Source organism: Aegilops tauschii, chromosome 7, assembly GCF_002575655.3.
Source record: "Aegilops tauschii subsp. strangulata cultivar AL8/78 chromosome 7, Aet v6.0, whole genome shotgun sequence".
Lineage (NCBI taxonomy): Eukaryota > Viridiplantae > Streptophyta > Magnoliopsida > Poales > Poaceae > Aegilops > Aegilops tauschii.
Window position 1 is genome coordinate 511,815,138 of NC_053041.3, and position 26,291 is coordinate 511,841,428.

The 26,291-nt window shown below is 44.1% G+C and overlaps 2 protein-coding genes and 1 non-coding gene across 4 annotated transcripts; 1 reads left to right on the forward strand and 2 right to left on the reverse strand.

Moving 5' to 3' along the window:
- Window positions 1-92: 92 nt before the first annotated feature.
- Window positions 93-11,342, forward strand: LOC109780838 (stromal processing peptidase, chloroplastic). 2 transcript variants are annotated; one of them, XM_020339423.4, is made up of 25 exons: window positions 93-449; window positions 551-746; window positions 1,181-1,407; window positions 1,996-2,194; window positions 2,441-2,488; window positions 2,817-2,924; window positions 3,031-3,219; window positions 3,323-3,619; window positions 3,992-4,093; window positions 4,568-4,702; window positions 5,362-5,586; window positions 5,705-5,908; window positions 6,027-6,194; window positions 6,288-6,437; window positions 6,811-6,948; window positions 7,056-7,283; window positions 7,378-7,530; window positions 7,849-7,972; window positions 8,152-8,260; window positions 8,671-8,791; window positions 8,869-8,949; window positions 9,312-9,413; window positions 10,271-10,421; window positions 10,601-10,717; window positions 10,829-11,342. In XM_020339423.4, the coding sequence occupies exons 1-24, from the start codon at window positions 244-246 to the stop codon at window positions 10,681-10,683; spliced, it is 3,744 nt and encodes a 1,247-aa protein (XP_020195012.1). In that variant the 5' UTR covers window positions 93-243; the 3' UTR covers window positions 10,684-10,717; window positions 10,829-11,342. The 2 variants fall into 2 exon arrangements, with proteins under 2 accessions (XP_020195012.1, XP_020195013.1); XM_020339424.4 differs by having other exon boundaries at window positions 163-449; window positions 8,155-8,260.
- An 867-nt stretch (window positions 11,343-12,209) lies between these two features.
- On the reverse strand, window positions 12,210-12,290 carry TRNAL-CAG (transfer RNA leucine (anticodon CAG)). The gene has a single exon. It is a non-coding gene; the product is annotated as a tRNA-Leu (tRNA).
- Window positions 12,291-12,667: 377 nt separating this feature from the next.
- LOC109780830 (uncharacterized) lies at window positions 12,668-13,573 on the reverse strand. The gene has a single exon (XM_020339417.4). The coding sequence runs from the start codon at window positions 13,510-13,512 to the stop codon at window positions 12,916-12,918; it is 597 nt and encodes a 198-aa protein (XP_020195006.1). The 5' UTR covers window positions 13,513-13,573; the 3' UTR covers window positions 12,668-12,915.
- Between the last annotated feature and the right edge of the window lie 12,718 nt (window positions 13,574-26,291).

Sequence of the window (26,291 nt, forward strand, 5' to 3'; positions counted from 1 at the left end):
ACCCGAATGCAAACTCGGGTGCCTTCGGGCACCAACTCGCGAGTCAGGAGGATATTTGCGTCTCCACCTCTCGCAGCCGCGAAAGCCGCCGTGCCGGCCCCCAACTCCTCGATAGGCCCCAGCCTATTTTACCCTCACAAAAAACACCAAAATACCCAGAAAAGACTAGTAATAGAGGGAGAGAGCAGCGTTCTCTCGCTCTCCTATCCTCCCCTCCCCTCCCCTCCGGGCCATCCCACCCCCATGGCCTCCTTCCCCTCCCCCTCCATCGTCGCCGCGGCAGCGGCCGCGCCCCCGCGCCTCGCCCCGGGCCTCTCCCTCTCCGCCGCCGCGGTGCACCACTCCTCCCACGCCTTCCGCCCGCGCGCCTCCCTCGCCCTGCGCCCCTCCGCCACCGCCTCGCCGGCCAACCCCCTCCGCTGCTCGCACCGCCGCGCCGTCACGCCAAGGTGAGTACGGACGGACGAACTCACCCACGCCGCCTGCGAGGGTTCACCGGGTTTGTTAGCGAATTGCTGATTCGCGTCGCTGCGTGTCTGTGCGCCTGCAGGTCGAGGAGGCGGACGCAAGGGCTCGGCGCGGCGTCGGCGTCGGCGGCTGGGATTCTCGGCGAGGAGAGGGACGGGTGCCTCTCATGCTTCCCGAGGAGCCGGAGGCGGGGACGACCGGGGCTCGCCAGGTTCGCGCCCTGCGCGCTCCCGCACACCTCGGGCTTATCGCTGCACAGCCGGCGGAGCGGGCCTAAGGTTCGTTTCATCTGAGTTGATAGATTATTAGGCAGCTATTTTTCCCTGTTATGGATTGCACGTGGTGACTGCTAGGAAAAGTGCTTTGTTCCTTACTTCTCTTGGAGTATAGGTTCTGCTTGGTTCCTTAATTAGTGGTGCAAATTATGGAGGGTATATGAGCAGCACAATTAATGTGGACCGACCATCAGTATAGAAGTGTAAAAGATTTAAGCATTAGTTTTTGCACTAAAAGGATTCCCTGGTTTCTATGTCCATAAAGCCTGCACATGTTTGTTTTTTCATTAACTGTCAAGCTAAATGTTGAGCTTCACTAGTGGGAGGCAAATGTTTGTACCAAGCAACATATAGCGAGAGGGCTGTTGCTTGTCGGTATTTGAGTATGCAGCAAGCTAAATGTTCAAGGCATTGACTTAACTATTTGATGTTTTCAGACCAGGCGTAGTCATATATTACGTGCTGCTGGACCTGACGAACCACATGTGGCAAGTCCAACGTGGTCTGAGGCAGCTCTTGATAAACCTTATGATCCCACGATAAGAAACGAGGCGCTTGAAGATGTCCTGGACACTCCTCTTCCGTCCCATCCAAAGCTAATACGGGGTCAATTGAAGAATGGACTCAGATATCTTATTTTACCTAACAAAGTTCCAGCAGACAGGTGAGGAAACTTCATTTTCACCTCATTTTATACACTGTAATACAATTACCAGAAGTGGGTATGACATGGCCATACTGCCACAATCATTTCCCTTGCAACTGAATTTTTATTGAACCCTTTCTACATTCACGACCACAATTTCCCAGTGAACTAGCAATTTGTGTTGTCTTTTCTGTTTCACTTCAATGCAGTTTCAAAGATACATGGCAGAATAATTGCTGAAACTCTTAAATAGTTGAACAAGCACATAGTTTCAACCTGTCTTGATTTCTTGACCTTAAAATTCTCATGCTTGTATTGTATATGGATACATCATCATACATTGTGGTTTCCATTGCTCTCATTTTATTTTTAATTTACTTTAGAGACATTTTAAAGAACTATAGGTGAATCCGTTGGAGAATTAACCAGGACAGTGTTGAGTTCAGGAAATTCTGCTCCAGTATATGGTTACGCAGCAGCCAGTAAATATTGAGCAATGCTTAATTCATGCCACACTTAAACTTTAGTTAAGTCAGACTAAGCAAAATTACTTTGATATACATATTTAAATATGTGCACTATGGTTCTAAGTATTTTAGTTTGCAGGTTTGAGGCTCACATGGAAGTTCATGTCGGATCGATTGACGAGGAAGAGGATGAGCAGGGAATTGCACATATGATCGAGCATGTTGCATTTCTTGGGAGTAAAAAGCGCGAGAAACTCTTGGGGACAGGTGCAAGGTCTAATGCATATACAGACTTCCACCATACAGTCTTCCATATCCATTCTCCAACTAAAACAAAGGTCCTTACTTTTGTGGCTTTTCTCAGTGTCAATTTTGGGTTGGAAATTAACTCTTGGTGGTTTGTTCGAGGCCATCGTTACTTTCTTATTTGCATATTTTCTTTGACAAGCACTTTCATTGAATGGATTTGAAAATGTATATGTTAGCTGCCATAGACTTATATTCTGTGAATACTGATGGTTGAAATTAGATGTCTTCTCTTGTTTGTCTAGGGTCTGACATTTAGTTTGTCTTCCGTGTGGCAGGAATATGGTGAATCCTTACTCCCTTCTGTGTTGGATGCTTTGAATGAGGTAAGATCTTACTCAATTGCATTCCTATTTGGAGTTATAGGATGTATGCCAACCATAGGCTATTTTTTTGTTAAAGATATTTGAAACCACAAGCATATTCATTCTTTCTGTTAAAGATATATGAAACAGCAAGCATATTCAAAATGGTCGGAGCAAATTAGACTACCCACCGCTGTCATTTAATGTTATTTTATACAACATCATCTTCAAACTGGTACCTAAAATTTTGATGCATGCTGCAATGGCATGATATTAGTCTGTTTGACAAATCTCTTCATGCTATTACGTAGATATATGATGAACAGGTTCTTCAATTTATTCCTTTCAGATAGCTTTTCATCCTAAGTTTTCATCGTCTCGCGTTGAGAAAGAGAGAAGAGCAATTCTTTCAGAGCTCCAGATGATGAACACAATCGAATACCGTGTTGATTGCCAGGTAAGTTTTTGTTTTTATTCTTTTTGGCCATGTTCCTGGGACAGTATTGAATCATTAAGACACTATCTTTCTGTACAATCAGTAATTGTGGTTCCTATGGTTGTAGTTGTTGCAACATTTACACTCCGAAAACAAATTGAGCAACAGATTTCCTATTGGACTTGAGGAGCAAATACTTAAATGGGATCCTGATAAGATCCGCAGATTCCATGAGCGATGGTATTACCCTGCCAATGCCACTTTATACCTGGTAGGAGAAATTGATGATATTCCCAGAGCAGTGCGGGAGATAGAGGTAGTTAGAAATTACATCCTTTTAAGTATTGTTGTTGATTATTTAGCTGATTTCCCCTATAGGATTAAGTTGCAAGCTGGTTAGCTGACCCATTTCAATGCAGGCTGTGTTCGAACATACACTTTCAGGAAACGAAGGAGCCCCTATGTCGACTGGAAGTCCATTTGGTGCCATGGCAAGCCTCTTTGCACCAAAGCTACCAGGTGGCTTGGCCGCAAGCCTAACTGGTGAAAGATCACCTGCCACAGATAAACTAAAACCTATAAAAAGGGAAAGACAGGCAGTCAGACCTCCTGTAGAGCATAAATGGTCTCTTCCTGAGGTTGATCAGGCTGCCAAGCCTCCAGTGATTTTTCAACATGAGTTGATTCAGAGTTTCTCTATTAACATGTTCTGTAAGGTATGGTTGCCTGCTACTCTTTACTCTTACAGTTATGTTCTGCGCCCTGTGGCTAGTTTACCACCAATCATTCCATTCGTGTTCCTAGGGACTGGTTTCCGTTATAATATTTAATAGATATAAGCAAGCTGTATCAGCATTGCTGTAACGTGCACCACATATGTTTCGATAGTGCATTTTTTTTGCTAGGGTTAGAAGGTGTCATGTTGACAATAGTGCACTTAATTGTTCACCTTTAAAGATATTTGAATGGATTGTCTTTTTATCGCTACGAAAAAAATAGGAGGATTTCTGCAGTCAGGTTACTGCTTCTGTCTGTGAAGTTCCTTAACCATGCTTCGTATGTCTGACTTGCTTTCCATTTTTGGACAGATACCTGTCAACCAAGTTCGTACATACAAAGACCTGCGCAGTGTACTGATGAAACGGATATTTTTATCTGCTCTGCACTTCCGAATCAATACACGATACAAGGTTTGTGGTTTGGAGAAACGTTCATGATATATGCATAAGTTTTTCCATTTTGTTTGTTGCATGAGAACATAATATTTTCTGTGGTTTATAACTTTGTATCCTCGCATAAGCAGATTAATTCAAGCACTTCATACTTTCATATGTATGCACATTTGCACATGTTATTTTCTCGTTGTTAGGATCTTTACGCCCACCAGTCTACTACAGCTCATATTAAATGTCACTCCATACAAAATAGAATTCATACTTGTTTTGGTCTTTTAGGCTTTTAGCTGAGCTATTAGCTACTCAGGATGCATTATACTGGATATTGGACTTGAAATGCGAGTCAAATATCCAAGATTTCCAGTGAGGAATTTGCACACGTTAGCACTTAGCACACTATTATGTATTTTATGAGGAAATGGAACATATGAGTTAGTTACATGGTTTCTCTGATTGAATAAAGTTTTTTTTCCTTCTTTTATTATACAGAGCTCAAATCCTCCCTTTACATCAGTTGAGCTGGATCACAGTGACTCAGGAAGGGAAGGATGCACTGTCACTACTCTAACAGTAACAGCTGAACCCCAAAATTGGAAGAGCGCCATCAAAGTTGCTGTTCATGAGGTTTGTTTGTGCCTTCATGGCTCAATCTGTATGTTTTACAAATATAGTTTGAGCTGACTGTATTATGTCATTCAAATATGGATCAATTACGTTGAGAACATGAGTTTGAATCAGTACACTACTATCTATATTCATCTATTGCAATTGGCATATGAGGAAAGTCCTGTGAAATTTAAGTGTTGGTTTAGCACGTACATCAAGAACATTACCCTTTTAGCTACAAGAAATGTTTTAGGACAACATTTGTTGAAGAGAATAAATGATAATTGAATGGAAAATATTACAGCAAGGTTGTCCTAGCATGACAGCTTCACAAGTCAAGCCTAGCTTGGTCTGTGACCTGCCTAAGCCTACTAGCCCAGTCTAATATGGCACAATCCAAGTTCAATCTTGGAAATCCGGGCCAAATGCGAGCTTTGAACCAACTGTAGCCAGTTCAAGTTTGACATTAACCCAGGTCAAGCTTGAACTCAAGCCAACTCAAGAATTTGTAGAACTGATGGATGTGCAGGTAAACGGTTTCTACTGGTTTGACACAATGCACAAAAGTTTCTTGACAGTGAGATTTGTGCTGCAGAAGTGCCTTTTACCTTTTACTTGAGCCATTTTGTCGCAGATGTTTCTTTACTGTTTACCAACTTCTCCTTGTGCTGTTTTAGGTTCGGAGACTCAAAGAGTTTGGTGTCACAATGGGAGAAATGACCCGTTATATGGATGCACTGATAAAAGATAGTGAGCAGCTGGCTATGATGATTGATAGTGTTCCCTCAGTTGATAACTTGGACTTCATTATGGAGAGTGATGCACTTGGCCATACTGTCATGGATCAGTTGCAGGGACATGATAGTTTGCTTGGGGTTGCCGAAACTGTCACACTTGAAGAGGTGCTAACATGATCATTTCTCATATATATGTCATATTAGAAACAAATGACATAAATGCATTTTACTGTCTGTTAGCTTTTAATGATACTATAATTAAACACATTTTTACCATATGTAGGTCAACACTGTTGGTGCAGAAGTACTTGAATTTATTTCGGACTTTGGGAAGCCCAGTGCACCACTTCCTGCTGCTATCGTGGCGTGTGTACCTAAAAAGGTCCATATCGATGGAGTAGGTGAAAGTAGTTTTGAGATATGCCCAGAAGAAATAACCGAGTCCATGAAGGCAGGTCTTGAAGAACCCATTTACCCAGAGCCTGAGGTATGCTAGTTATTTCTGATTTCTTTTCTTGGTTCTGAAACTATACTAACTTGGCTGGAGATGTATTTTGGTGTCACTCTGTAAAGTAACATGTTATTGATTTTTATTCTGATTGCAGCTTGAGGTGCCAAAAGAGTTGATTACTCAATCAGAACTTGAAGACTTGAAAGTGCAACACCGACCATCATTTGTTCCTTTCAAAGAGGATGATGTGGTGAAAGTATTTGACAATGAAACCGGTATAACACAACGTCGCCTTTCTAATGGAATTTCCGTCAACTACAAGGTACTTTAGTTCACTTCTAGAGATGGAAGTTCTGATGTAATTTAGCTTTTATCTCACGTTCCAGACTAACATTTTAATGATGATTGATGACAGATCACACAAAATGAGGCAAGGGTTGGTGTCATGCGGCTGATAGTAGGTGGCGGGAGAGCCACCGAAGATTCTGAATCGAAGGGATCTGTTATAGTTGGTGTTCGTACTTTGAGTGAAGGTGGCTGTGTTGGTAACTTTTCGAGGGAACAGGTAGCCCCTACTATTCAGTTTTATGTTCATGCCAGTCAAGCTTCCCAAACTTCAGACTTACTGATTATCTATGTATAACATTTAGACTACTCACTAGTCACATGATATAGTCTTTTATGTAATTCTAGCTTCAAATTATAATTCATAAATCATATAATAAATAATATACAATGCCCTATGGTTTAATTTTATTACAATATCCTATGGTTTTTGTTTATATCTACCCCGTTCATCCCCACTAGCCTTAATAATATTCATATTCATGCATGTAATCCACTTGTGATGTTCACATATTGTTTTCCTTTCGTCTTATTAATGCTGAGAAATCGTTTGATAACATTTTCTTATAATCTGCATATGATTTTTATTTCAGGTTGAACTTTTCTGTGTGAATAATCTTATAAACTGCTCGCTGGAATCCAATGAGGAGTTCATATTTATGGAATTTAGGTTTGCTTTGAGAGATAATGGCATGCGTGCTGCTTTCCAGCTCCTCCATATGGTCCTTGAGGTGTGGGTTTAACTTGCTACATATGTCACCTGTCTTGCTATAAAAATACAAGTTTTCTGAAACATGTAGGTCTTCCCCTTACATATATATTTCACTTTGTGTTACAGCATAATGTGTGGCTAGAAGATGCATTCGATAGAGCTGCTCAACTATATTTGTCTTACTACCGGTCTATTCCCAAAAGTTTGGAACGTGCCACGGCTCACAAACTTATGGTAGCCATGTTGAACCATGATGAAAGGTTTGTAGAACCATCACCACATTCATTGGAGAAGTTGACTCTTCAATCAGTTAAAGAAGCTGTCATGAACCAGTTTGTGGGTAGCAACATGGAGGTTTGTTGAGTAGTTTGTCCATTCTGAGTCTCCTTTCTCTACATCTCTTTGTTCCAACATTTTTTTAACTTAATGTTGAAAATATTTTTTTCAGGTCAGTGTAGTTGGTGATTTCACAGAAGAAGAGGTAGAATCTTGTGTTCTTGATTATCTTGGGACTGTAAGCGCTGCAAAATCTTCAAACAAAGAGGAACATATTGAGAAGATTTCCTTCCTGCCATCCCCATCGGATCTGCATTTCCAGCAAGTATGAACTGTCATGCAGCCTTCACAACCATCTTTTTAATATATTGAAGCATTCATGAAAAAAAGATGGATATTTTGGCACTTCATTGAAATCATGTGTTTTAAGCCTCAGGGCATGTTTGGTTCTAGCCCAAGCTTGCCCTGCCAATTTTTTTGCTAGACCAACTTTTGGTTGAGCTTTTGGTTGCCATGAGCTGGCCAACATTGGCAAGAAAAATGAATTTTATAGGCAAAGAGCAATTAACATGCCAAAAAACAGTAGCCATCCTAACAAAGACCAAATCTAGACATATTCGTTTAACCGTGGATTCTTTCCCAGGTATACATAAAGGATACAGATGAGAGAGCTTGTGCATACATTGCAGGCCCGGCACCTAACCGATGGGGGTTTGCTACTGAAGGAAAAGATCTCTTCAATGACATTCGAAGTTCCAGTGCAGATGGTAACTATAATTTAATATGTGCTATTCTCTGACATGAGCCACATGACTGACTCCATCTCAAGTGCCATATCTTGAATTAGACCTAATTTTTGCTTTTGTTTGAGGATTTTTCCACTACTCATCTGTTAATGACCTTGTGGGTATGAACATGTGAACTGATATTTGTCGTACCATCATAGCAGAAATCTCTGCACCGGCTAACTCGGGGAAGACACATATTAACGTTCGCAACCATCCTCTTTTCTTTGGCATCACTTTGAGTTTGCTGGCTGAAATTATAAATTCCAGGTAAAGCATTTCAGTGCATTTTTTTGTTACATCATTGTAAAGCTCTTCCATACACAGTATGCGCATAATTCATTTTTGTTAAATTATTGTGAAGCTCTTCCATACACAGTACATGCTAATGTGCTATAAAGTGCATGGTGTGCTTACTTTCGTGTCCCACCTTTGGATAACTGGGTCATGAGTTGTTGCTTATGCAAAAATCTTGATGATGCCCTATGTATTCTATTAAGCGACATACTACATGGTTTCACGTCTTATTGATGTCCCTGCTTCATTAGTCTTGACCAACTTTTCTATTAAGCTCTTCCATAGAACGAGATGCTTGGTTGCGTGTCATGATTTTCACTTTGATGTTCTGTTGGTTTTTACCTGATAGGACTAACATGATGGGCTGCACCTTTTTCTCTCAGGCTATTTACAACAGTGCGAGATTCAATGGGATTAACCTACGATGTTTCTTTCGAATTAAATCTTTTTGACAAACTGGATCTTGGTTGGTATGTGATTGCGGTAACTTCAACTCCGAGCAAGGTAAAAGCTGTGATCTTGAGCTTGTCTTACTTTGTTCTTCTGCTGCTAATATCCACATTTTGCGATCTTGATGCTAGGTCCATAAGGCTGTTGATGCGTGCAAAGGTGTTCTCAGAGGTTTACATCACAACAAAATTGTTGAAAGGGAGCTGGATCGGGTTAGTCAAAATTTCGTACCACCTCCGAGCCATAAGTGTCGCAGTTTTGAACTAACCCCAGTTCAAAACCGCGACAGTTATTTTGTATCGGAGGGAGTACTATTTTTCATCTGTGACAATCCTTGCTAATCAGGGCCATGTTGCTTAAATGGTAGTCTAACAGAAGTGCACATTTTAATGATTGCATATGTTGTTCAATTTTTCTGTACTCAAGTTGAATCCACATCTTAAAGAAATGCATATATATTGTAGTACTAAGCTCAGAGCTTTAAACGTAACTTTGCAGCTCTAATGTGAACCCTTGACTATGAGAACATACTTCTTTGCTTGTTAATTTGGTTAGCATTTTTTGCATGTTTCAGGCAAAGAGGACACTGCTGATGAAACATGAGGCAGAGACAAAAACAAATGCCTATTGGCTTGGTTTGTTAGCCCATCTGCAGTCTGCATCCGTGCCGAGAAAGGTATTCTGTATGTGAGGTTTATAAGTGCATATTCTATAGGAAACTAGAACAGAAATAGACTGACTCTCCAAGCCTTGGTTTCACGGAGACTCCGGCTGCATCATCCTTGTGCCACTTTACTGTGGTGAACTCCACATAGTTACTCTGACTAGATTTTCTTGATGCAAGTTTTCTAGACGAACTTCTGAAAGCCTGCTGACCCACGACCATCTCGATGATAGTTATGATCATGTAATTCTGGGTTGAGAAGTTTGTTGATATATCAAGAAGTTCCAGGGGTTGCTGTATGAGTAGCAGAAGGAAAACAATAAATCTACTCCCTCCGTCCCAAAATAAGTTGTACTAAATCGGCGACACTTATTTCTTTTTTTCGAGAAAACGCAGAGGACCTTTGCATTTCATTGCATTGAAAAGATAGGGAGGGGACAGAGGGAGTATGTTCTATGCTCTTGGTTATACTCCACCAGGCTGCAAGTATAACTCTATGGTTTGGCTGACACTTGACCATGCACTCGGGGCATTCAGTGTGTTTACTGAACCAAGTATAACTTAACCTTCTGCTTAAAAAAATTGCTGACTTGGCCAGGACCCTGCCTCTGAATAATTCGGGCTGTAGAGCCTTTCCCAGAGGAAATTTTTAACAGCAGTTTGCGTTACATGTATCTGCTAATGTATGATCACATGTTAAATCTGCATAAATTGTATTTTTTTCGTGTTAGATATTATTATTTGTTGGATCCCAGTCCATATCTTATCCTTCATTAGTTTTTTGTGCTATTATTTTCCATACTAGTTTCTTTTCCTCTTCCCTTGTTGTATCAGTCTTACTGTAGTTCATCTCTTCCAATTAAATGCAGGATATATCCTGTATTAAGGAATTGACGACATTGTATGAAAGTGCCACAATTGAGGACTTGTATCTTGCATATGAGCACTTGAAAGTTGACGATTCATCTTTATTTGCCTGCATCGGGATTGCTGGTGCCGAATCTGGTGAAGACGTGAACGGTACGTAATAAGAACATTGATGATAAAGTTGCGCAGTTTGTATGAATCTTGTTTGGATTTGAGCAAAGTTAGTACATGAAAATGGCAGTGTATTGTTTATTTGTTTGATATATGGTAGGTGCGTTTTTACATCAGAATTTGTAGTTCCATCCATTTATTTTTCATTTAATTGTCAGCAGATGATGAGCCTGAGTTGGGGCTTCCTGGTATGGTTCCCATGGGAGGCCGGGGTCTATCTACTATGACCAGACCAACCACATGATTTCTACACATTTTCACGCCCCAACTTTCTCAAGGTGTGTTACATTGTTATCAGTTGAATCATTCTATATCCAGTGTTATACAATGCTTTTGTGAAACCCGCAGACTATTTTTCTTCTGATTATTATAACTGGCCCCATACACAGGTATCAAGTATCAACCTAGCTCCTGAAGAGGGGATCTGTATTGCCATGTGGAGACTAGACTGATGGCAGTCGTTTGCTAGCGGGTAATGTCCACCAGCTGGTTCATTGGATCAGGCCGATAGTTATTCAATGCACATTGCAACAGAAAGCTTTGGTTGTTGCATTTTGTCAGAGAAACATTGAGTTGATTTGGTGGCAAGGGTCTTGAAATGAAAGATTTACTTGCCAGGCCATGTCCACATGTATAGTGTTGAACGATTTGATTCTTGCAGGTTCCTCGGTTGTTGTAACTTGTAACTAGGATTCTTCAGGTCATTGCAGAAGATATAGGATGACAGTAGAGAATCAATCACTCATAAGATATGGTGCAACGGCTAAGTAGCACAGGTCATTGTAACACAATAACGGTGAAATAATAAATAGCGTAGGCTTGTAAGTTTTTGCTACCGTTGTTTCTTGTCACAGTTGTAATACTTGAGGTATTTATAATGAGAAAGATACGCAGTTTTGGTTATAGCTCATCTGGTTCCATTAGTTTGGGAGCCTTGGCTGAATTATGTTTTGAGCCGGAGGTGTCCAAATGAAAATACTCACGGCCACGGGAGTCCCTCGGGGGCATCCGATAAAATACTAGCTCAGGGAAAAGGTCAAGTTGATTAGAAGAGATTCGCTGACGGAGTTTCGTCCAAAAGCTGGGGTTGACGGGGAGAGACGACACTGATGGTTTGCTGAAGTGGTAGGTTGTTATGCACGTAGTTGATCCTGTTGGCCACATGAACGCTACCTGATGCCGCCGCAGTCCACGGTCCGCGTGGTCCATGCTGGGACGGGAGCCGTACCCGTACGCCTGCCTTTTGTCCACTCACCGTGGTCCATGCCAGGGCTTCCAGAACAACGCCCGCCGTGCAAGCATCCTGTGTCTGTCCGACGACCAAGTCTGGAGTCTCCCTCTCGCCAGCACGAGCAAGGGCAATGGACATGAAAGAGAAACCCAGTCGGAGAACGGGCAATTTGCAACTCGCTCGTTCAAACTTCTCTCGTGTCCAGTTTTTACAAAAAGAATTAGCATGTTGGGAAGGCCAGGAGCTGTTGCCACTGGCACTGCGACTTTGTGATCACGGAGGGAGGCCTTCTTTTACAGCTCAGACTTCCAGTTGGATGCCTTTAGTATACAGCGTCGGTGAGATGCTCGTGTCCGTTCAGCCTAGCACCGAATTTTCTCAGCCGGAGTCGTATAATCTGGTCGGCAACAGACGGCACAGACCAATTTAAAGTCAAACAAATGGATATGGTACCGCACAAAACGGGGGCAGAGCTGGCCAGGGACCCGTTGTATGTAGAAAATAAAAGGTTCAGCAAATTAACGCAGGAAAAAAGAATTTGTCAAGAGTGGGATTTGAACCCACGCCCTTTCGGACCAGTACCTGAAACTGGCGCCTTAGACCAACTCGGCCATCTTGACTTTGTGTCTACTTTGCGCATGAACTATATTTATTGAGTAACAGCCTGTGCGCTCCACCGATGATGCACACCTGCCGTTTGGCTGACCAGTGACCTTCTCTGTCAGTTGCAAGTCCACAAGATGATTTTGACATAGCTAATCCGTACTCACCAGAAATTTTGCCGCGAGAGACGCTCAATGCTTCAACCTTTTCCCCTTTCTAAAGTTTCCTCTAACATATATAAGTACAAAATAGGGAAATATTCTTAGGCATCACAGCGGTGACAAAAAGAAGACATGCGCGATAGTCAACCGAATATTATCACATGATCTAAAGCCGACGCCTTTGACCACTAGCCCAACACATTTAACAAAAGTAGAAGTATGAACAAATCATATACTGTATATGGGACCACATTTCAATTCCCTTCGTTACCAAATACTACTACTACATGTACAATGGCAAATCAACCAAACGACATCCTTATCTACCTTTTTTGAATTTTCCTCACCAACACCACTGTTCCAAAAAATGGGTAATGCGAAAACAATTGTACACAAAAAATTAATCCTATCACAAAATCTTGTGATTTCCTTCCATTTTATCACTCGGCGTCGCCTGGCTTTTTTTCTTATGAGCATTGCGTCACTCCGCATCTTCTTGGATGGTGCTGAGCGGCTTGAGCACCTTCTTCGCCGGCGGAAACGCCGCCACGGCAGCCTTCTTGCCAATTCTCGCCGGACTACCAGAGGCTTTCACAGAGTGCTCTCCAAGGGTCCTCTCGTTCAGCTTCGCGTTGACCTGGGCGTCCACGTCGCCACGCCCACCCTCGGCGTGCACCGGCGCGACGCGCACCTTCCTGATGCCGGCGCCGCGCCCACGCGGCCGCGCTCTCGCCGCCAGCGCCTCGCTGGCCCGCACCGCCATGGCCGCCATGTCGGCGCTCGACAGAGGCCGCCCGAGCATTGCCTGGGGGAGCACGAAGTATATCTGGCCGGGACGGAGCAGCTCGCCGCCGCCGAGCGCCGGCACGTCCTCGTCGAAGTAGAGCGCGTCGGAGCTGCACAGGAAGAAGGGGCCGCCCGCGCCGGCATTGCCTGCGGCGAGGACTTCGGAGACGCTGACGGGGGAGGAGGTGGCGAACTCCGTCAGCGAGCCGTCGGCGGCGATGACGCGGGCCGACGACGGCTGCTGCTGGGGCGCGACGCTGCTCCGGTGGTTGTGAGAAAGACCTGATCCCATCCACAGTTTTTTGAATACGGGTTGAATGGTTTTGGTGTTTGGTGACGACGGGACGCGGAAAGACGATGTATATATAGACTGTAGGAGCCTAGGAGGGACAGGGTTGAATCTGGAAACGAGTTGACATGCATTCGCATTTCGATCCCTTGGTTTTCTGTTATTGTGAGCTTGCTGCGAACTTCTTCTCGATTCAGATTTTCTTATTATGGCGATGAGTTGGTGACGGAGGGAGGAGAGTGCTCGTCCTTTCGTTTTGTTCTGTGCCAAAGCAATCTTGTTTTCTGCCACTTAACTGATGAGTAGATTATTTTCTCAATCGGTAACATTTTTTCACTTACTACTCATAGTAAAAATGGCGTGCTTGCACCCAATAAATTCATACTGTGAAAGATAAAGACTTTCTTGAGAGTGAAAACCAGCTCATAGACTAAGTTCAAATGATGGTCCACCTCTATTCTCCAAATATATGACAGTGCATATATTTACACTATGACACGATATGTTCTGCGGCTAGCTGAACCCAATGCCTTGTAGCTGTCTCCACCCTGCAACAAATAATATAACAAAGCACAAAAAACCATGAGAAAATACCAGGTGATACCACCCTTCATATGCTACCATGATACCATTTTTCAAAAATCCAATCTAGACGTTCAAAAAATTCTGAATTTTTTTTGTGGATGTTTAGAAGACATATGTCTACAACCCCTAAAAAAACCAGATCCAAATTCGAAAAACATATCGAATAGTGTCACAAATCTAGGATGAATAGTGTCAAAAGGGGACAAAACATGAACAGTGTCAGAAATGACACTATTCATATACAGATTTGTCCTTTTGTTTCTCAATGTATATTTTGAATTTTGACCTGAATTTCTCAGGGGTTATAGAATATGTCTTATGAACTTCCATAATCTTTTTCAAATTTTTTTGAACGAAATATGTATGTGGCAACTGTTGGGGAACGTAGCAGAAATTCAAAATTTTCTACGCATCACCAAGATCAATCTATGGAGTAATCTAGCAACAAGGGGAAGGGGAGTGCATCTACATACCATTGTAGATCGCGATGCGGAAGCGTTGCAAGAACGCGGATGAGGGAGTCGTACTCGTAGCGATTCAGATCGCGGTTGATTCCGATCTAAGCACCGAAGAACGGTGCCTCCGCGTTCAACACACGTGCAGCCCGGTGACGTCTCCCACGCCTTGATCCAGCAAGGAGAGAGGGAGAGGTTGGGGAAGACTCCATCCAGCAGCAGCACGACGGTGTGGTGGTGATGGAGGAGCGTGGCAATCCCGCAGGGCTTCGCCAAGCACCGCGGGAGAGGAGGAAGAGTGAGAGGGGTAGGGCTGCACCGAAAGAGAGACGTTCTCGTGTGTCTTGGGCAGCCCAAACCTCAACTATATATAGGGGGGGAGGGGGCTGCGCCCCCCTCTAGCGTTCCCACTCCAAGAGGAGGCGGCCAGCCCTAGATCCCATCCAAGGGGGGCGGCCAAGGGGAGGAGAGAGGTTGATGGAGATCCAGCAGCACGACGGCGTGGTGGTGGAAGTAGCGGGATTCCGGCAGGGCTTCGCCAAGCGCAAGCGGGGAGGAAGAGGTGTCACGGGAGGGAGAGGGAGGCGCCAGGGCTTGGGTCTTGCTGCCCTCCCTCCCCCCCACTATATATAGGGCCAAGGGAGAGGGGGGGCGCAGCCTTGGCCCTTCCTCCAAGGAAGGGTGCGGCCAGGGAGGAGTCCATCCTCCCCAAGGCACCTCGGAGGTGCCTTCCCCCTTTAGGACTCTCCCTTTTCCTTATCTCTTGGCGCATGGGCCTCTTGGGGCTGGTGCCCTTGGCCCATATAGGCCAAGGCGCACCCCCTACAGCCCATGTGCCCCCCGGGGCCGGTGGACCCCTGGACCCCTTTCGGCACTCCTGGTACAATACCGATAAACTGCGAAACTTTTCCGGCGACCAAAATAAGATTTCCCATATATAAATCTTTACCTCCGGACCATTCCGGAACTCCTCGTGACGTCCGGGATCTCATCCGGGACTCCGAACAACTTTCGGGTTACCGCATACTAATATCTCTATAACCCTAGCGTCACCGAACCTTAAGTGTGTAGACCCTACGGGTTCGGGAGACATGCAGACATGACCGAGACGACTCTCCGGTCAATAACCAACAGCGGGATCTGGATACCCATGTTGGCTCCCACATGCTCCTCGATGATCTCATCGGATGAACCACGATGTCGAGGATTCAATCAATCCCGTATACAATTCCCTTTGTCTATCGGTATGTTACTTGCCCGAGATTCGATCGTCGGTATCCCGATACCTTGTTCAATCTCGTTACCGGCAAGTCTCTTTACTCGTTCCGTAACACATCATCCCGTGATCAACTCCTTGGTCACATTGTGCACATTATGATGATGTCCTACCGAGTGGGCCCAGAGATACCTCTCCGTTTACACGGAGTGACAAATCCCAGTCTCGATTCGTGCCAACCCAACAGACACTTTCGGAGATACATGTAGTGCACCTTTATAGCCACCCAGTTACGTTGTGACGTTTGGTACACCCAAAGCATTCCTACGGTATCCGGGAGTTGCACAATCTCATGGTCTAAGGAAATGATACTTGACATTAGAAAAGCTCTCAGCAAACGAACTACACGATCTTGTGCTAGGCTTAAGATTGGGTCTTGTCCATCACATCATTCTCCTAATGATGTGATCCCGTTATCAACGACATCCAATGTCCATGGTCAGGAAACCGTAACCATCTATTGATCAACGAGCTAGTCAACTAGAGGCTTACTAGGGACATGGTGTTGTCTATGTATCCACACATGTATCTGAGTTTCCTATCAATACAATTCTAGCATGGATAATAAACGATTATCGTGAACAAGGAAATATAATAATAATAACCTATTTATTATTGCCTCTAGGGCATATTTCCAACAGTCTCCCACTTGCACTAGAGTCAATAATCTAGTTCACATCACCATGTGATTAACACTCATAGGTCACATCACCATGCGACCAACACCCAAGAGTTTACTAGAGTCAACAATCTAGTTCACATCTCTATGTGATTAACACTCAATGAGTTCTGGTTTGATCATGTTATGCTAGTGAGAGAGGTTATTAGTCAACGGGTCTGAACCTTTCAGATCCGTGTGTGCTTTACGAATATCTATGTCATCTTGTGGATGCTACCACGCGCTATTTGGAGCCATTTCAAATAATTGCTCTATTATACGAATCCGGTTTACTACTCAGAGTCATCCGGATTAGTGTCAAAGTTCGCATCGACGTAACCCTTTACGACGAACTCCTTTTCACCTCCATAATCGAGAAAATTCCTTAGTCCACTAGTTACTAAGGACAAGTTCGACCGCTGTCATGTGATCCTTTCCCGGATCACTATTGTACCCCTTGACCAACTCATGGCAAGGCACACTTCATGTGCGGTACACAGCATAGCATACTGTAGAGCCTACGTCTAAAGCATAGGGGACGACCTTCGTCCTTTCTTTCTCTTCTGCTGTGGTCAGGTCTTGAGTCTTACTCAATACTCACACCTTGTAACACAGCCAAGAACTCCTTCTTTGCTGATCTATTTTGAACTCTTTCAAAATCATGTCAAGGTGTGCGTTCTTTGAAAGTATCACCAGGCGTCTTGATCTATCTCTATAGATCTTGATGCCCAATATGTAAGCAGCTTTATCCAGGTCTTCCTTTGAAAAACTCCTTTCAAACAACCCTTTATGCTTTCCAGAAATTTCACATCATTTCGGATCAACAATATGTCATTCACATATACTTATCAGAAATGTTGTAGCGCTCCCACTCACTTTATTGTAAATACAAGTTTCTAACAAACTTTGTATAAACCCAAAAACTTTGATCACTCCATCAAAGTGTATATTCTGACTCCGAGATGCTTGCTCTAATCCATGGAAGGATCGCTGGAGCTAGCATACACTTTAGCATCCTTAGGATCGACAAAACCTTTCTGATTGTATCACATACAACCTTTCCTTACGAAAACTGGTAAGGAAACTTGTTTTGACATCCATCTGCCAGATTTCATAAATGCAGCTAATGCTAACATGATTCCGACGGACTTAAGCATCGCTACGGATGAGAAAATCTCATCGTAGTCAACTCCTTGAACTTGTGAAAATACTCTTTTCCACAAGTCGAGCTTCATAGACGGTAACATTACCATCCATGTCCGTCTTCTTCTTAAAGATTCATTTATCTCGGATTTCATGGCTTCTAACCATTTGTCGGAATATGGGCACACCATCGCTTCTCCATAGCTCGTAGGTTCATTGTTGTCTAACAACATGACTTTCAAGACAGGATCACGTACCACTCTGAAGTAGCACGCATCCTCGTCGTCCTACGAGGTTTGGTAGTGACTTGATTCGAAGTTTCATGATCACTATCATAAGCTTACACTTCAATTCGTGTAGGTGCCACAGGAAACAACTTCTTGTGCCCTGCTACACACTAGTTGAAGTGACGGTTCAATAACCTTATCAAGTCTCCACCATCCTCCCACTCAATTCTTTCGAGAGAAACTTTTCCTCGAGAAAGGACCTGTCTCTAGAAGCAATTACTTTTGCTTCCAGATCTGAAATAGGAGGTATACCCAAATGTTTTTGGGTATTCTATGAAGATGCATTTATCCGCTTTAGGTTCGAGCTTATCAGCCTGAAACTTTTTCACATAAGCATCGCAACCCCAAACTTTTAAGAAACGACAACTTAGGTTTCTCTAAACGGTGTCGTCTCAACGGAATTGCGTGGTGCCCCTTTTAAAGTGAATGCGGTTGTCTTTAATGCCTAACCCATAAACGATAGTGGTGATTCGATAAGAGACATCATGGTATGCACCATATCCAATAGGGTGCAGCTATGATGTCCGGACACACCATCTCACTATGGTGTTCCAGGCGGTATTAATTGTGAAACACTTTCCATAATGTCTTAATTGTGTGCCAAACTCGTAACTCAGATACTCATCTCTATGATCACATCACAGACATTTTATCCTCTTGTCACGACGATCTTCAACTTCACTCTGAAATTACTTGAACCTTTCAATAATTCAGACTTGTGTTTCATCAAGTAAATACACTCAGCATCTACTCAAATCATCTGTGAAGTAAGAACATAACGATATCCACTGCATGCCTCAGCACTCATTGGACTGCATACATCAAAATGTATTACTTCCAATAAGTTGCTCTCTTGTTCCATCTTACTGAAAACGAGGACTTTCAGTCATCTTGCCCATGTGGTATGATTTGCATGTCTCAAGTGATTCGAAATCAAGTGAGTCCAAACGATCCATCTGCATGGAGTTTCTTCATGCATATATACCAATAGACATGGTTCGCATGTCTCAATCTTTTCAAAAACGACTGAGTCCAAAGATCCATCTACATGGAGCTTCTTCATGCGTTCTATACCAATGTGACTCAAATTGCAGTGCCACAAGTATGTGGTACTATCATTACTATTTTATATCTTTTGGCACGAACATGTGTATCACTACGATCGAGATTCATTTTAGGTGCAAGACCATTGAAGGTATTATTCAAATAAACAGAGTAACCATTATTCTCCTTAAATGAATAACCGTATTGCGATAAACATAATCCAATCATGCTCAACGTAAACACCAAATCTCGATGGTAGAGGGAGCATGCGATGCTTGATCACATCAACCTTGGAAACACTTCCAACACATATCGTCATCTCACCTTTAGCTAGTCTCCATTTATTCCGCAGCTTTTATTTCGAGTTACTAACACTTAGCAACCGAACCGGTATCTAATACCCTGGTGCTGCTAGGAGTACTAGTAAAGTACACATTCATATAATGTATATCCAATATACTTCTGTCGACCTTGCCTGCCTTCTCATCTACCAAGTATCTAGGGTAGTTCCGCTTCAGTGACCGTTCCCCTCATTACAGAAGCACTTAGTCTCGGGTTTGGGTTCAACCTTGGGATTCTCCACTAGAGCAGCAAATGATTTGCTATTTCATGAAGTATCCCTTTTGCCCTTGCCCTTCTAGAAACTAGTGGTTTTACTAACCATCAACAATTGATGCTCCTTCTTGATTTCTACTTTCGCGGTGTCAAACATCGCGAGTTGCTCAAGGATCATCATCTATCCTTGATATTTATAGTTCATCACGAAGCTCTAACAGCTTGGTGGCAGTGATTATGGAGAACCATCACTATCTCATCTGGAAGATTAACTCCCACTCGATTCAAGTGATTGTAGTACTCAGACAATCTGAGCACATGCTCAACGATTGAGCTTTTCTCCCTCAGTTTGCAGGCTTAAGAAACTTGTCAGAGGTCTCATACCTCTTGACGTGGGCACTAGTCCGAAATCCCAATTTCAGTCTTCGGAACATCTCATATGTTCTGCGACGTTTCAAAAACCGTCTTTGGTGCCACAATTCTAAACCGTTAGCATTACTCACTGAACTATCACGTAGTCATCAAAACGTGTATGTCAGATGTTTCGCAACATCTACAGACGATGCTGAGGTTCAGCACACCGAGCGGTGCATTAAGGACATAAGCCTTCTGTGCAGCAACGAGGACAATCCTCAGTTTACGGACCCAGTCCGCATAATTGCTACTACCAACTTTCAACTAAATTTTCTCTAGGAACATATCTTAACCAGTAGAACTAAAGCGCAAGCTATGACATAATTTGCAAAGACCTTCCGACTACGTTCATGATAATTAAGTTCATCTTATTAATGAACTCCCACTCAGATAGACATCCCTCTAGTCATCTAAGTGATACATGATCCGAGTCAAACTAGGCCGTGTCCGATCATCACGTGAGACGGACTAGTCATCATCGGTGAACATCTCCATGTTGATCGTATCTACTATACGACTCATGTTCGACCTTTCGATCTCTTGTGTTCCGAGGCCATGTCTGTACATGCTAGGCTCGTCAAGTCAACCTAAGTGTTTCGCATGTGTTCCGAGGCCATGTCTGTACATGCTAGGCTCGTCAACACCCGTTGTATTCGAACGTTAGAATCTATCACACCCGATCATCACGTGGTGCTTCGAAACAACGAACCTTCGCAACGGTGCACAGTTAGGGGGAACACTTTCTTGAAATTATTATAAGGGATCATCTTATTTATGCTACCGTCGTTCTAAGCAAATAAGATGTAAACATGATAAACATCACATGCAAATCATAAAGTGACGTGATATGGCCAATATCATCTTGCGCCTTTGATCTCCATCTTTGAGGCGCGGCATGATCACCTTCGTCACCGGCATGACACCATGATATCCATCATTGTGTCTTCATGAAGTTGTCTCGCCAACTATTACTTCTACTACTATGGCTAACGGTTAGCAATAAAGTAAAGTAATTACATGGCGTTTTCATTGACACGCAGGTCATACAATAAATTAAGACAACTTCTATGGCTCCTGCCGGTTGTCATTCTCATCGACATGCAAGTCGTGATTCCTATTACAAGAACATGATCAATCTCATACATCACATATATCATTCATCACATCCTTTTTGGCCATATCACATCACATAGCATACCCTGCAAAAACAAGTTAGACGTCCTCTAATTGTTGTTGCATGTTTTACGTGGCTGCTATGGGTTTCTAGCAAGAACGTTTCTTACCTACGCAAAAGCCACAACGTGATATACCAATTTCTATTTACCCTTCATAAGGACCCTTTTCATCGAATCCGATCCGACTAAAGTGGGAGAGACAGACACCCGCTAGACACCTTATGCAACTAGTGCATGTCAGTCGGTGGAACCTGTCTCACGTAAGAGTACGTGTAAGGTCGGTCCAGGCCGCTTCATCCCATGATGCCGCCGAATCAAGATAAGACTAGTAACGGCAAGAAGAATTGGCAACATCAACGCCCACAACTGCTTTGTGTTCTACTCGTGCATAGTAACTACGCATAGGCCTGGCTCATGATGCCACTGTTGGGGAACGTAGCAGAAATTCAAAATTTTCTACGCATCACCAAGATCAATCTATGGAGTAATCTAGCAACGAGGGGAAGGGGAGTGCATCTACATACCATTGTAGATCGCGATGCGGAAGCGTTGCAAGAATGCGGATGAGGGAGTCGTACTCGTAGCGATTCAGATCGCGGTTGATTCCGATCTAAGCACCGAAGAACGGTGCCTCCGCGTTCAACACACGTGCAGCCCGGTGGCGTCTCCCACGCCTTGATCCAGCAAGGAGAGAGGGAGAGGTTGGGGAAGACTCCATCCAGCAGCAGCATGACGGCGTGGTGGTGATGGAGGAGCATGGCAATCCCGCAGGGCTTCGCCAAGCACCGCGGGAGAGGAGGAAGAGTGAGAGGGGTAGGGCTGCACCGAAAGAGAGACGTTCTCGTGTGTCTTGGGCAGCCCAAACCTCAACTATATATGGGGGGAGGGGGCTGCTCCCCCCTCTAGGGTTCCCACCCCAAGAGGAGGCGGCCAGCCCTAGATCCCATCCAAGGGGGGCGGCCAAGGGAAGGAGAGAGGTTGATGGAGATCCAGCAGCACGACGGCGTGGTGGTGGAAGTAGCGGGATTCCGGCAGGGCTTCGCCAAGCGCAAGCGGGGAGGAAGAGGTGTCACGGGAGGGAGAGGGAGGCGCCAGGGCTTGGGTCTTGCTGCCCTCCCTCCCCCCCACTATATATAGGGCCAAGGGAGAGGGGGGGCGCAGCCTTGGCCCTTCCTCCAAGGAAGGGTGCGGCCAGGGAGGAGTCCATCCTCCCCAAGGCACCTCGGAGGTGCCTTCCCCCTTTAGGACTCTCCCTTTTCCTTATCTCTTGGCGCCTGGGCCTCTTGGGGCTGGTGCCCTTGGCCCATATAGGCCAAGGCGCACCCCCTACAGCCCATGTGGCCCCCCCGGGGCTGGTGGACCCCCTTGGTGGACCCCCGGACCCCTTTCGGCACTCCCGGTACAATACCGATAAACTGCGAAACTTTTCCGGCGACCAAAATAAGATTTCCCATATATAAATCTTGACCTCTGGACCATTCCGGAACTCCTCGTGACGTCCGGGATCTCATCCGGGACTCCGAACAACTTTTGGGTTACCGCATACTAATATCTCTATAACCCTAGCGTCACCGAACCTTAAGTGTGTAGACCCTACGGGTTCGGGAGACATGCAGACATGACCGAGACGACTCTCCGGTCAATAACCAACAGCGGGATCTGGATACCCATGTTGGCTCCCACATGCTCCTCGATGATCTCATCGGATGAACCACGATGTCGAGGATTCAATCAATCCCGTATACAATTCCCTTTGTCTATCGGTATGTTACTTGCCCTAGATTCGATCGTCGGTATCCCGATACCTTGTTCAATCTCGTTACCGGCAAGTCTCTTTACTCGTTCCGTAACACATCATCCCGTGATCAACTCCTTGGTCACATTGTGCACATTATGATGATGTCCTACCGAGTGGGCCCAGAGATACCTCTCCGTTTACACGGAGTGACAAATCCCAGTCTCGATTCGTGCCAACCCAACAAACACTTTCGGAGATACATGTAGTGCACCTTTATAGCCACCCAATTACGTTGTGACGTTTGGTACACCCAAAGCATTCCTACGGTATCCGGGAGTTGCACAATCTCATGGTCTAAGGAAATGATACTTGACATTAGAAAAGCTCTCACCAAACGAACTACACGATCTTGTGCTAGGCTTAGGATTGGGTCTTGTCCATCACATCATTCTCCTAATGATGTGATCCCGTTATCAACGACATCCAATGTCCATGGTCAGGAAACCGTAACCATCTATTGATCAACGAGCTAGTCAACTAGAGGCTTACTAGGGACATGGTGTTGTCTATGTATCCACACATGTATCTGAGTTTCCTATCAATACAATTCTAGCATGGATAATAAACGATTATCGTGAACAAGGAAATATAATAATAATAACCTATTTATTATTGCCTCTAGGGCATATTTCCAACAGCAACTGTGTGGCAGATTGCAAAAACGACCACACGAACTGAGAACGCTTCGATCGTGATCACGCGGCTGCTGGCGATTTGCACAGGAGAAGAAGGAAAACTGACAGGAGCCTTATCTCCTCGCTCGCACCCATTTCCTCTCCTGCCCAGCTCCGCCATCGCCACGCACCCATCTCCTCCCCTGCTCCCGGCCGGCGCCGTCCCGCCCCCATATGCTCCCGGGCTTCTGCCGTGCCGCGACGACCGATCCGGTGCACAACCGCCGTCAGCCTCCTGTCGCACGACCGCAGCGTCCATGCCCACCGCCGCTGCTCTCTATCCCCAACCTCCCACCATCTCCCCGAGTCCACAAGTCATCGTCGGGCCAACCCCGCGCGTCGTGTGCCTCTGCCACCCCATCCGCCACCTCTGACCACCGCCGCCGCTCATCAAATGGAAGATCCACCATCGCCGCCTACTACATCGACAGGTGAGCTTATGGTGAGTGCCTCCTTTGACCATTCCGAGGAAAGTTTCCACTAGCGAAATCATCCTCTTTTCTCTCTCAATTTTGTTCAAACAATATAGCATGGAATCAGTTACTATGGAAATTGAAAAATTCCTTCTCTGAAGTCCTAGTTTGATGGACAGAAGTCTTCAAAAATTCCAATTTGTCATCTATTTTTGTCGTGGTATGAGTGCCCTCAACTTGTTTGTAATTATACCTATGAGACTGAATAAATTATTTTCAATTGTATGTGTATGTGACAGGTTCCTGATCATGGTGCCGTAATTGCGCTCATCCTTTATGGGGTCCATCAGAACTGAAGTGCGTTGCTCGATCAACCCATTTGGTTGCTATTCTTAAATTGTGTGATATGTGGTAATCGATTGTACATCACCAATGGCCTGAGATTGACATCGACGTGCACCGTTTCAGCTACATATCGTTAAAGGGCCTCAAGACCTTCTGAAAGCTGCACAAACATGGCGCCATCGATCTTGGGGCTGACCATTCAGGTACTTGCGTTTCCTTCCGTTCTTGGCCTTGAGACCAGTTGACATGAGGAGTATTTTGTTCCAAGGAAGTATAAAGTCTGAACCTTATAACTTACAGTGTCAGCTTGGTCACTTCTAGTGGGTCAGCATGATAACGATCACTTTGCTAACCTGTCTAACTCATTTTATTTTTCAGCATAGTAATTCAATTACTTCCACCTAATAATTAATATTGATTTAGCTTGATAAATTATATCGTGCCAACAGTTTAACTCGAACCGCTTTGAATACTTATTCTTTTTTATTTTAACCAGATAACTTATGAAACTTCAGCCTGATAACTTGTGATGTATCAAAATGTTTAACTCTAACTGGTTTGAACACTCATGTTTTACTTCAACTTGATGACTTATGCGGCTTGAACCTGATAATTTATAGTACGTCGGCCTGAATAAATTCTAGTGTGTCAACATGGTAAGAATCACTTTGTTAGCCTATTAACTCATTCTATTTTTTCAACATGGTAACTTGAATTTTTTGATTGATAATTCATATTGTTTTATCCTGATAATTTATACCGTGTCAACATTTTTAATCCGATCTGCTTTGAACAGTTTTTTTACTTTCAACCCGATAAGTATGCAAACTGAGCATGATAACAATATGTCAGCTTCATAACCTTGAAGTGCCACCACATTTAACTCACACTTTGTCAACATGTTGAACTCATTCTATTTTTTGGCATGGTAACTTCATTTTAGCATGATATTTTATGATGTGTCAGCACAATAACTTGTATTTGTTTTGGCCGATAACTTTGTATTGTTTCGACCTGATAAACCACATTTCTCTTTATCTTATCAGATGGCGGAGAGCCTCATTAACACGGGCTTCTCCAGCCGCCGGATGGCCATCCCCCAGCATTCCTTCGTGCTCGTTATAGTCACCCGCTCCGAGTCGCTCAACCTCAGGGCGGCCATCGGCGCCACCAAGCTCGCCAGCACGCTCGTCTCGCTAGACGGCGCCATGGTGATCACCTTCTACATAGGTGTGGTATTCAGCTTCATCTAGGTCACCGTGCAGCGCAACCTCGCCGGCTAGACCATCTCCAGCAAGTTCCAGATCATCACTTTCATGTACTCCGTAAGAAACCAACCAACCATCATGCTTTTGAATTGCTTGCTACATTATGCACAACATGGCTTGCCGCTGATCGACTTTGATTGATTTTACCTGAATTCGGGTTGTGGTCGCATCTGGCATGTCCTTCGTGATGATGCATTCCTTCGTGATGCTGACATGGTGCATCGACCCATGACCTAGCCTGGTCAGTGTGAAATTCTGACCACGCTAACCAGGTCAGCTACATCATGCTTGTGCTAAGATTGACCAATCCATGTGGTTGTTCATTCATGGAACTAGTGAATCAAAAAACAAAATCATAGAAGACCCAAAACTCATGGAATCGACCCATAGATTATATAAAAATAGCATGTGGTTGTTGAAAAACATACTCTGGATAACTTATATAAAAATAGCATGGTAATATATGAGCAACATACTTGATAACTTAGGTCAAACACCACGGTAACTCTGTCCAAGGAGGGGAACAAGTTGTTGAAAAACATAGTCCCAGTAACTTATGTGAAAATAGCACAGTAATTTATGAACCGATACCCGATAACATACATGCAAACACCGCGGTAACTTTGAATAGTGGAAAAATGTTATTGAAAATATACCCTTGGTAGCTTTTGTGAAAATAACATGATAATATA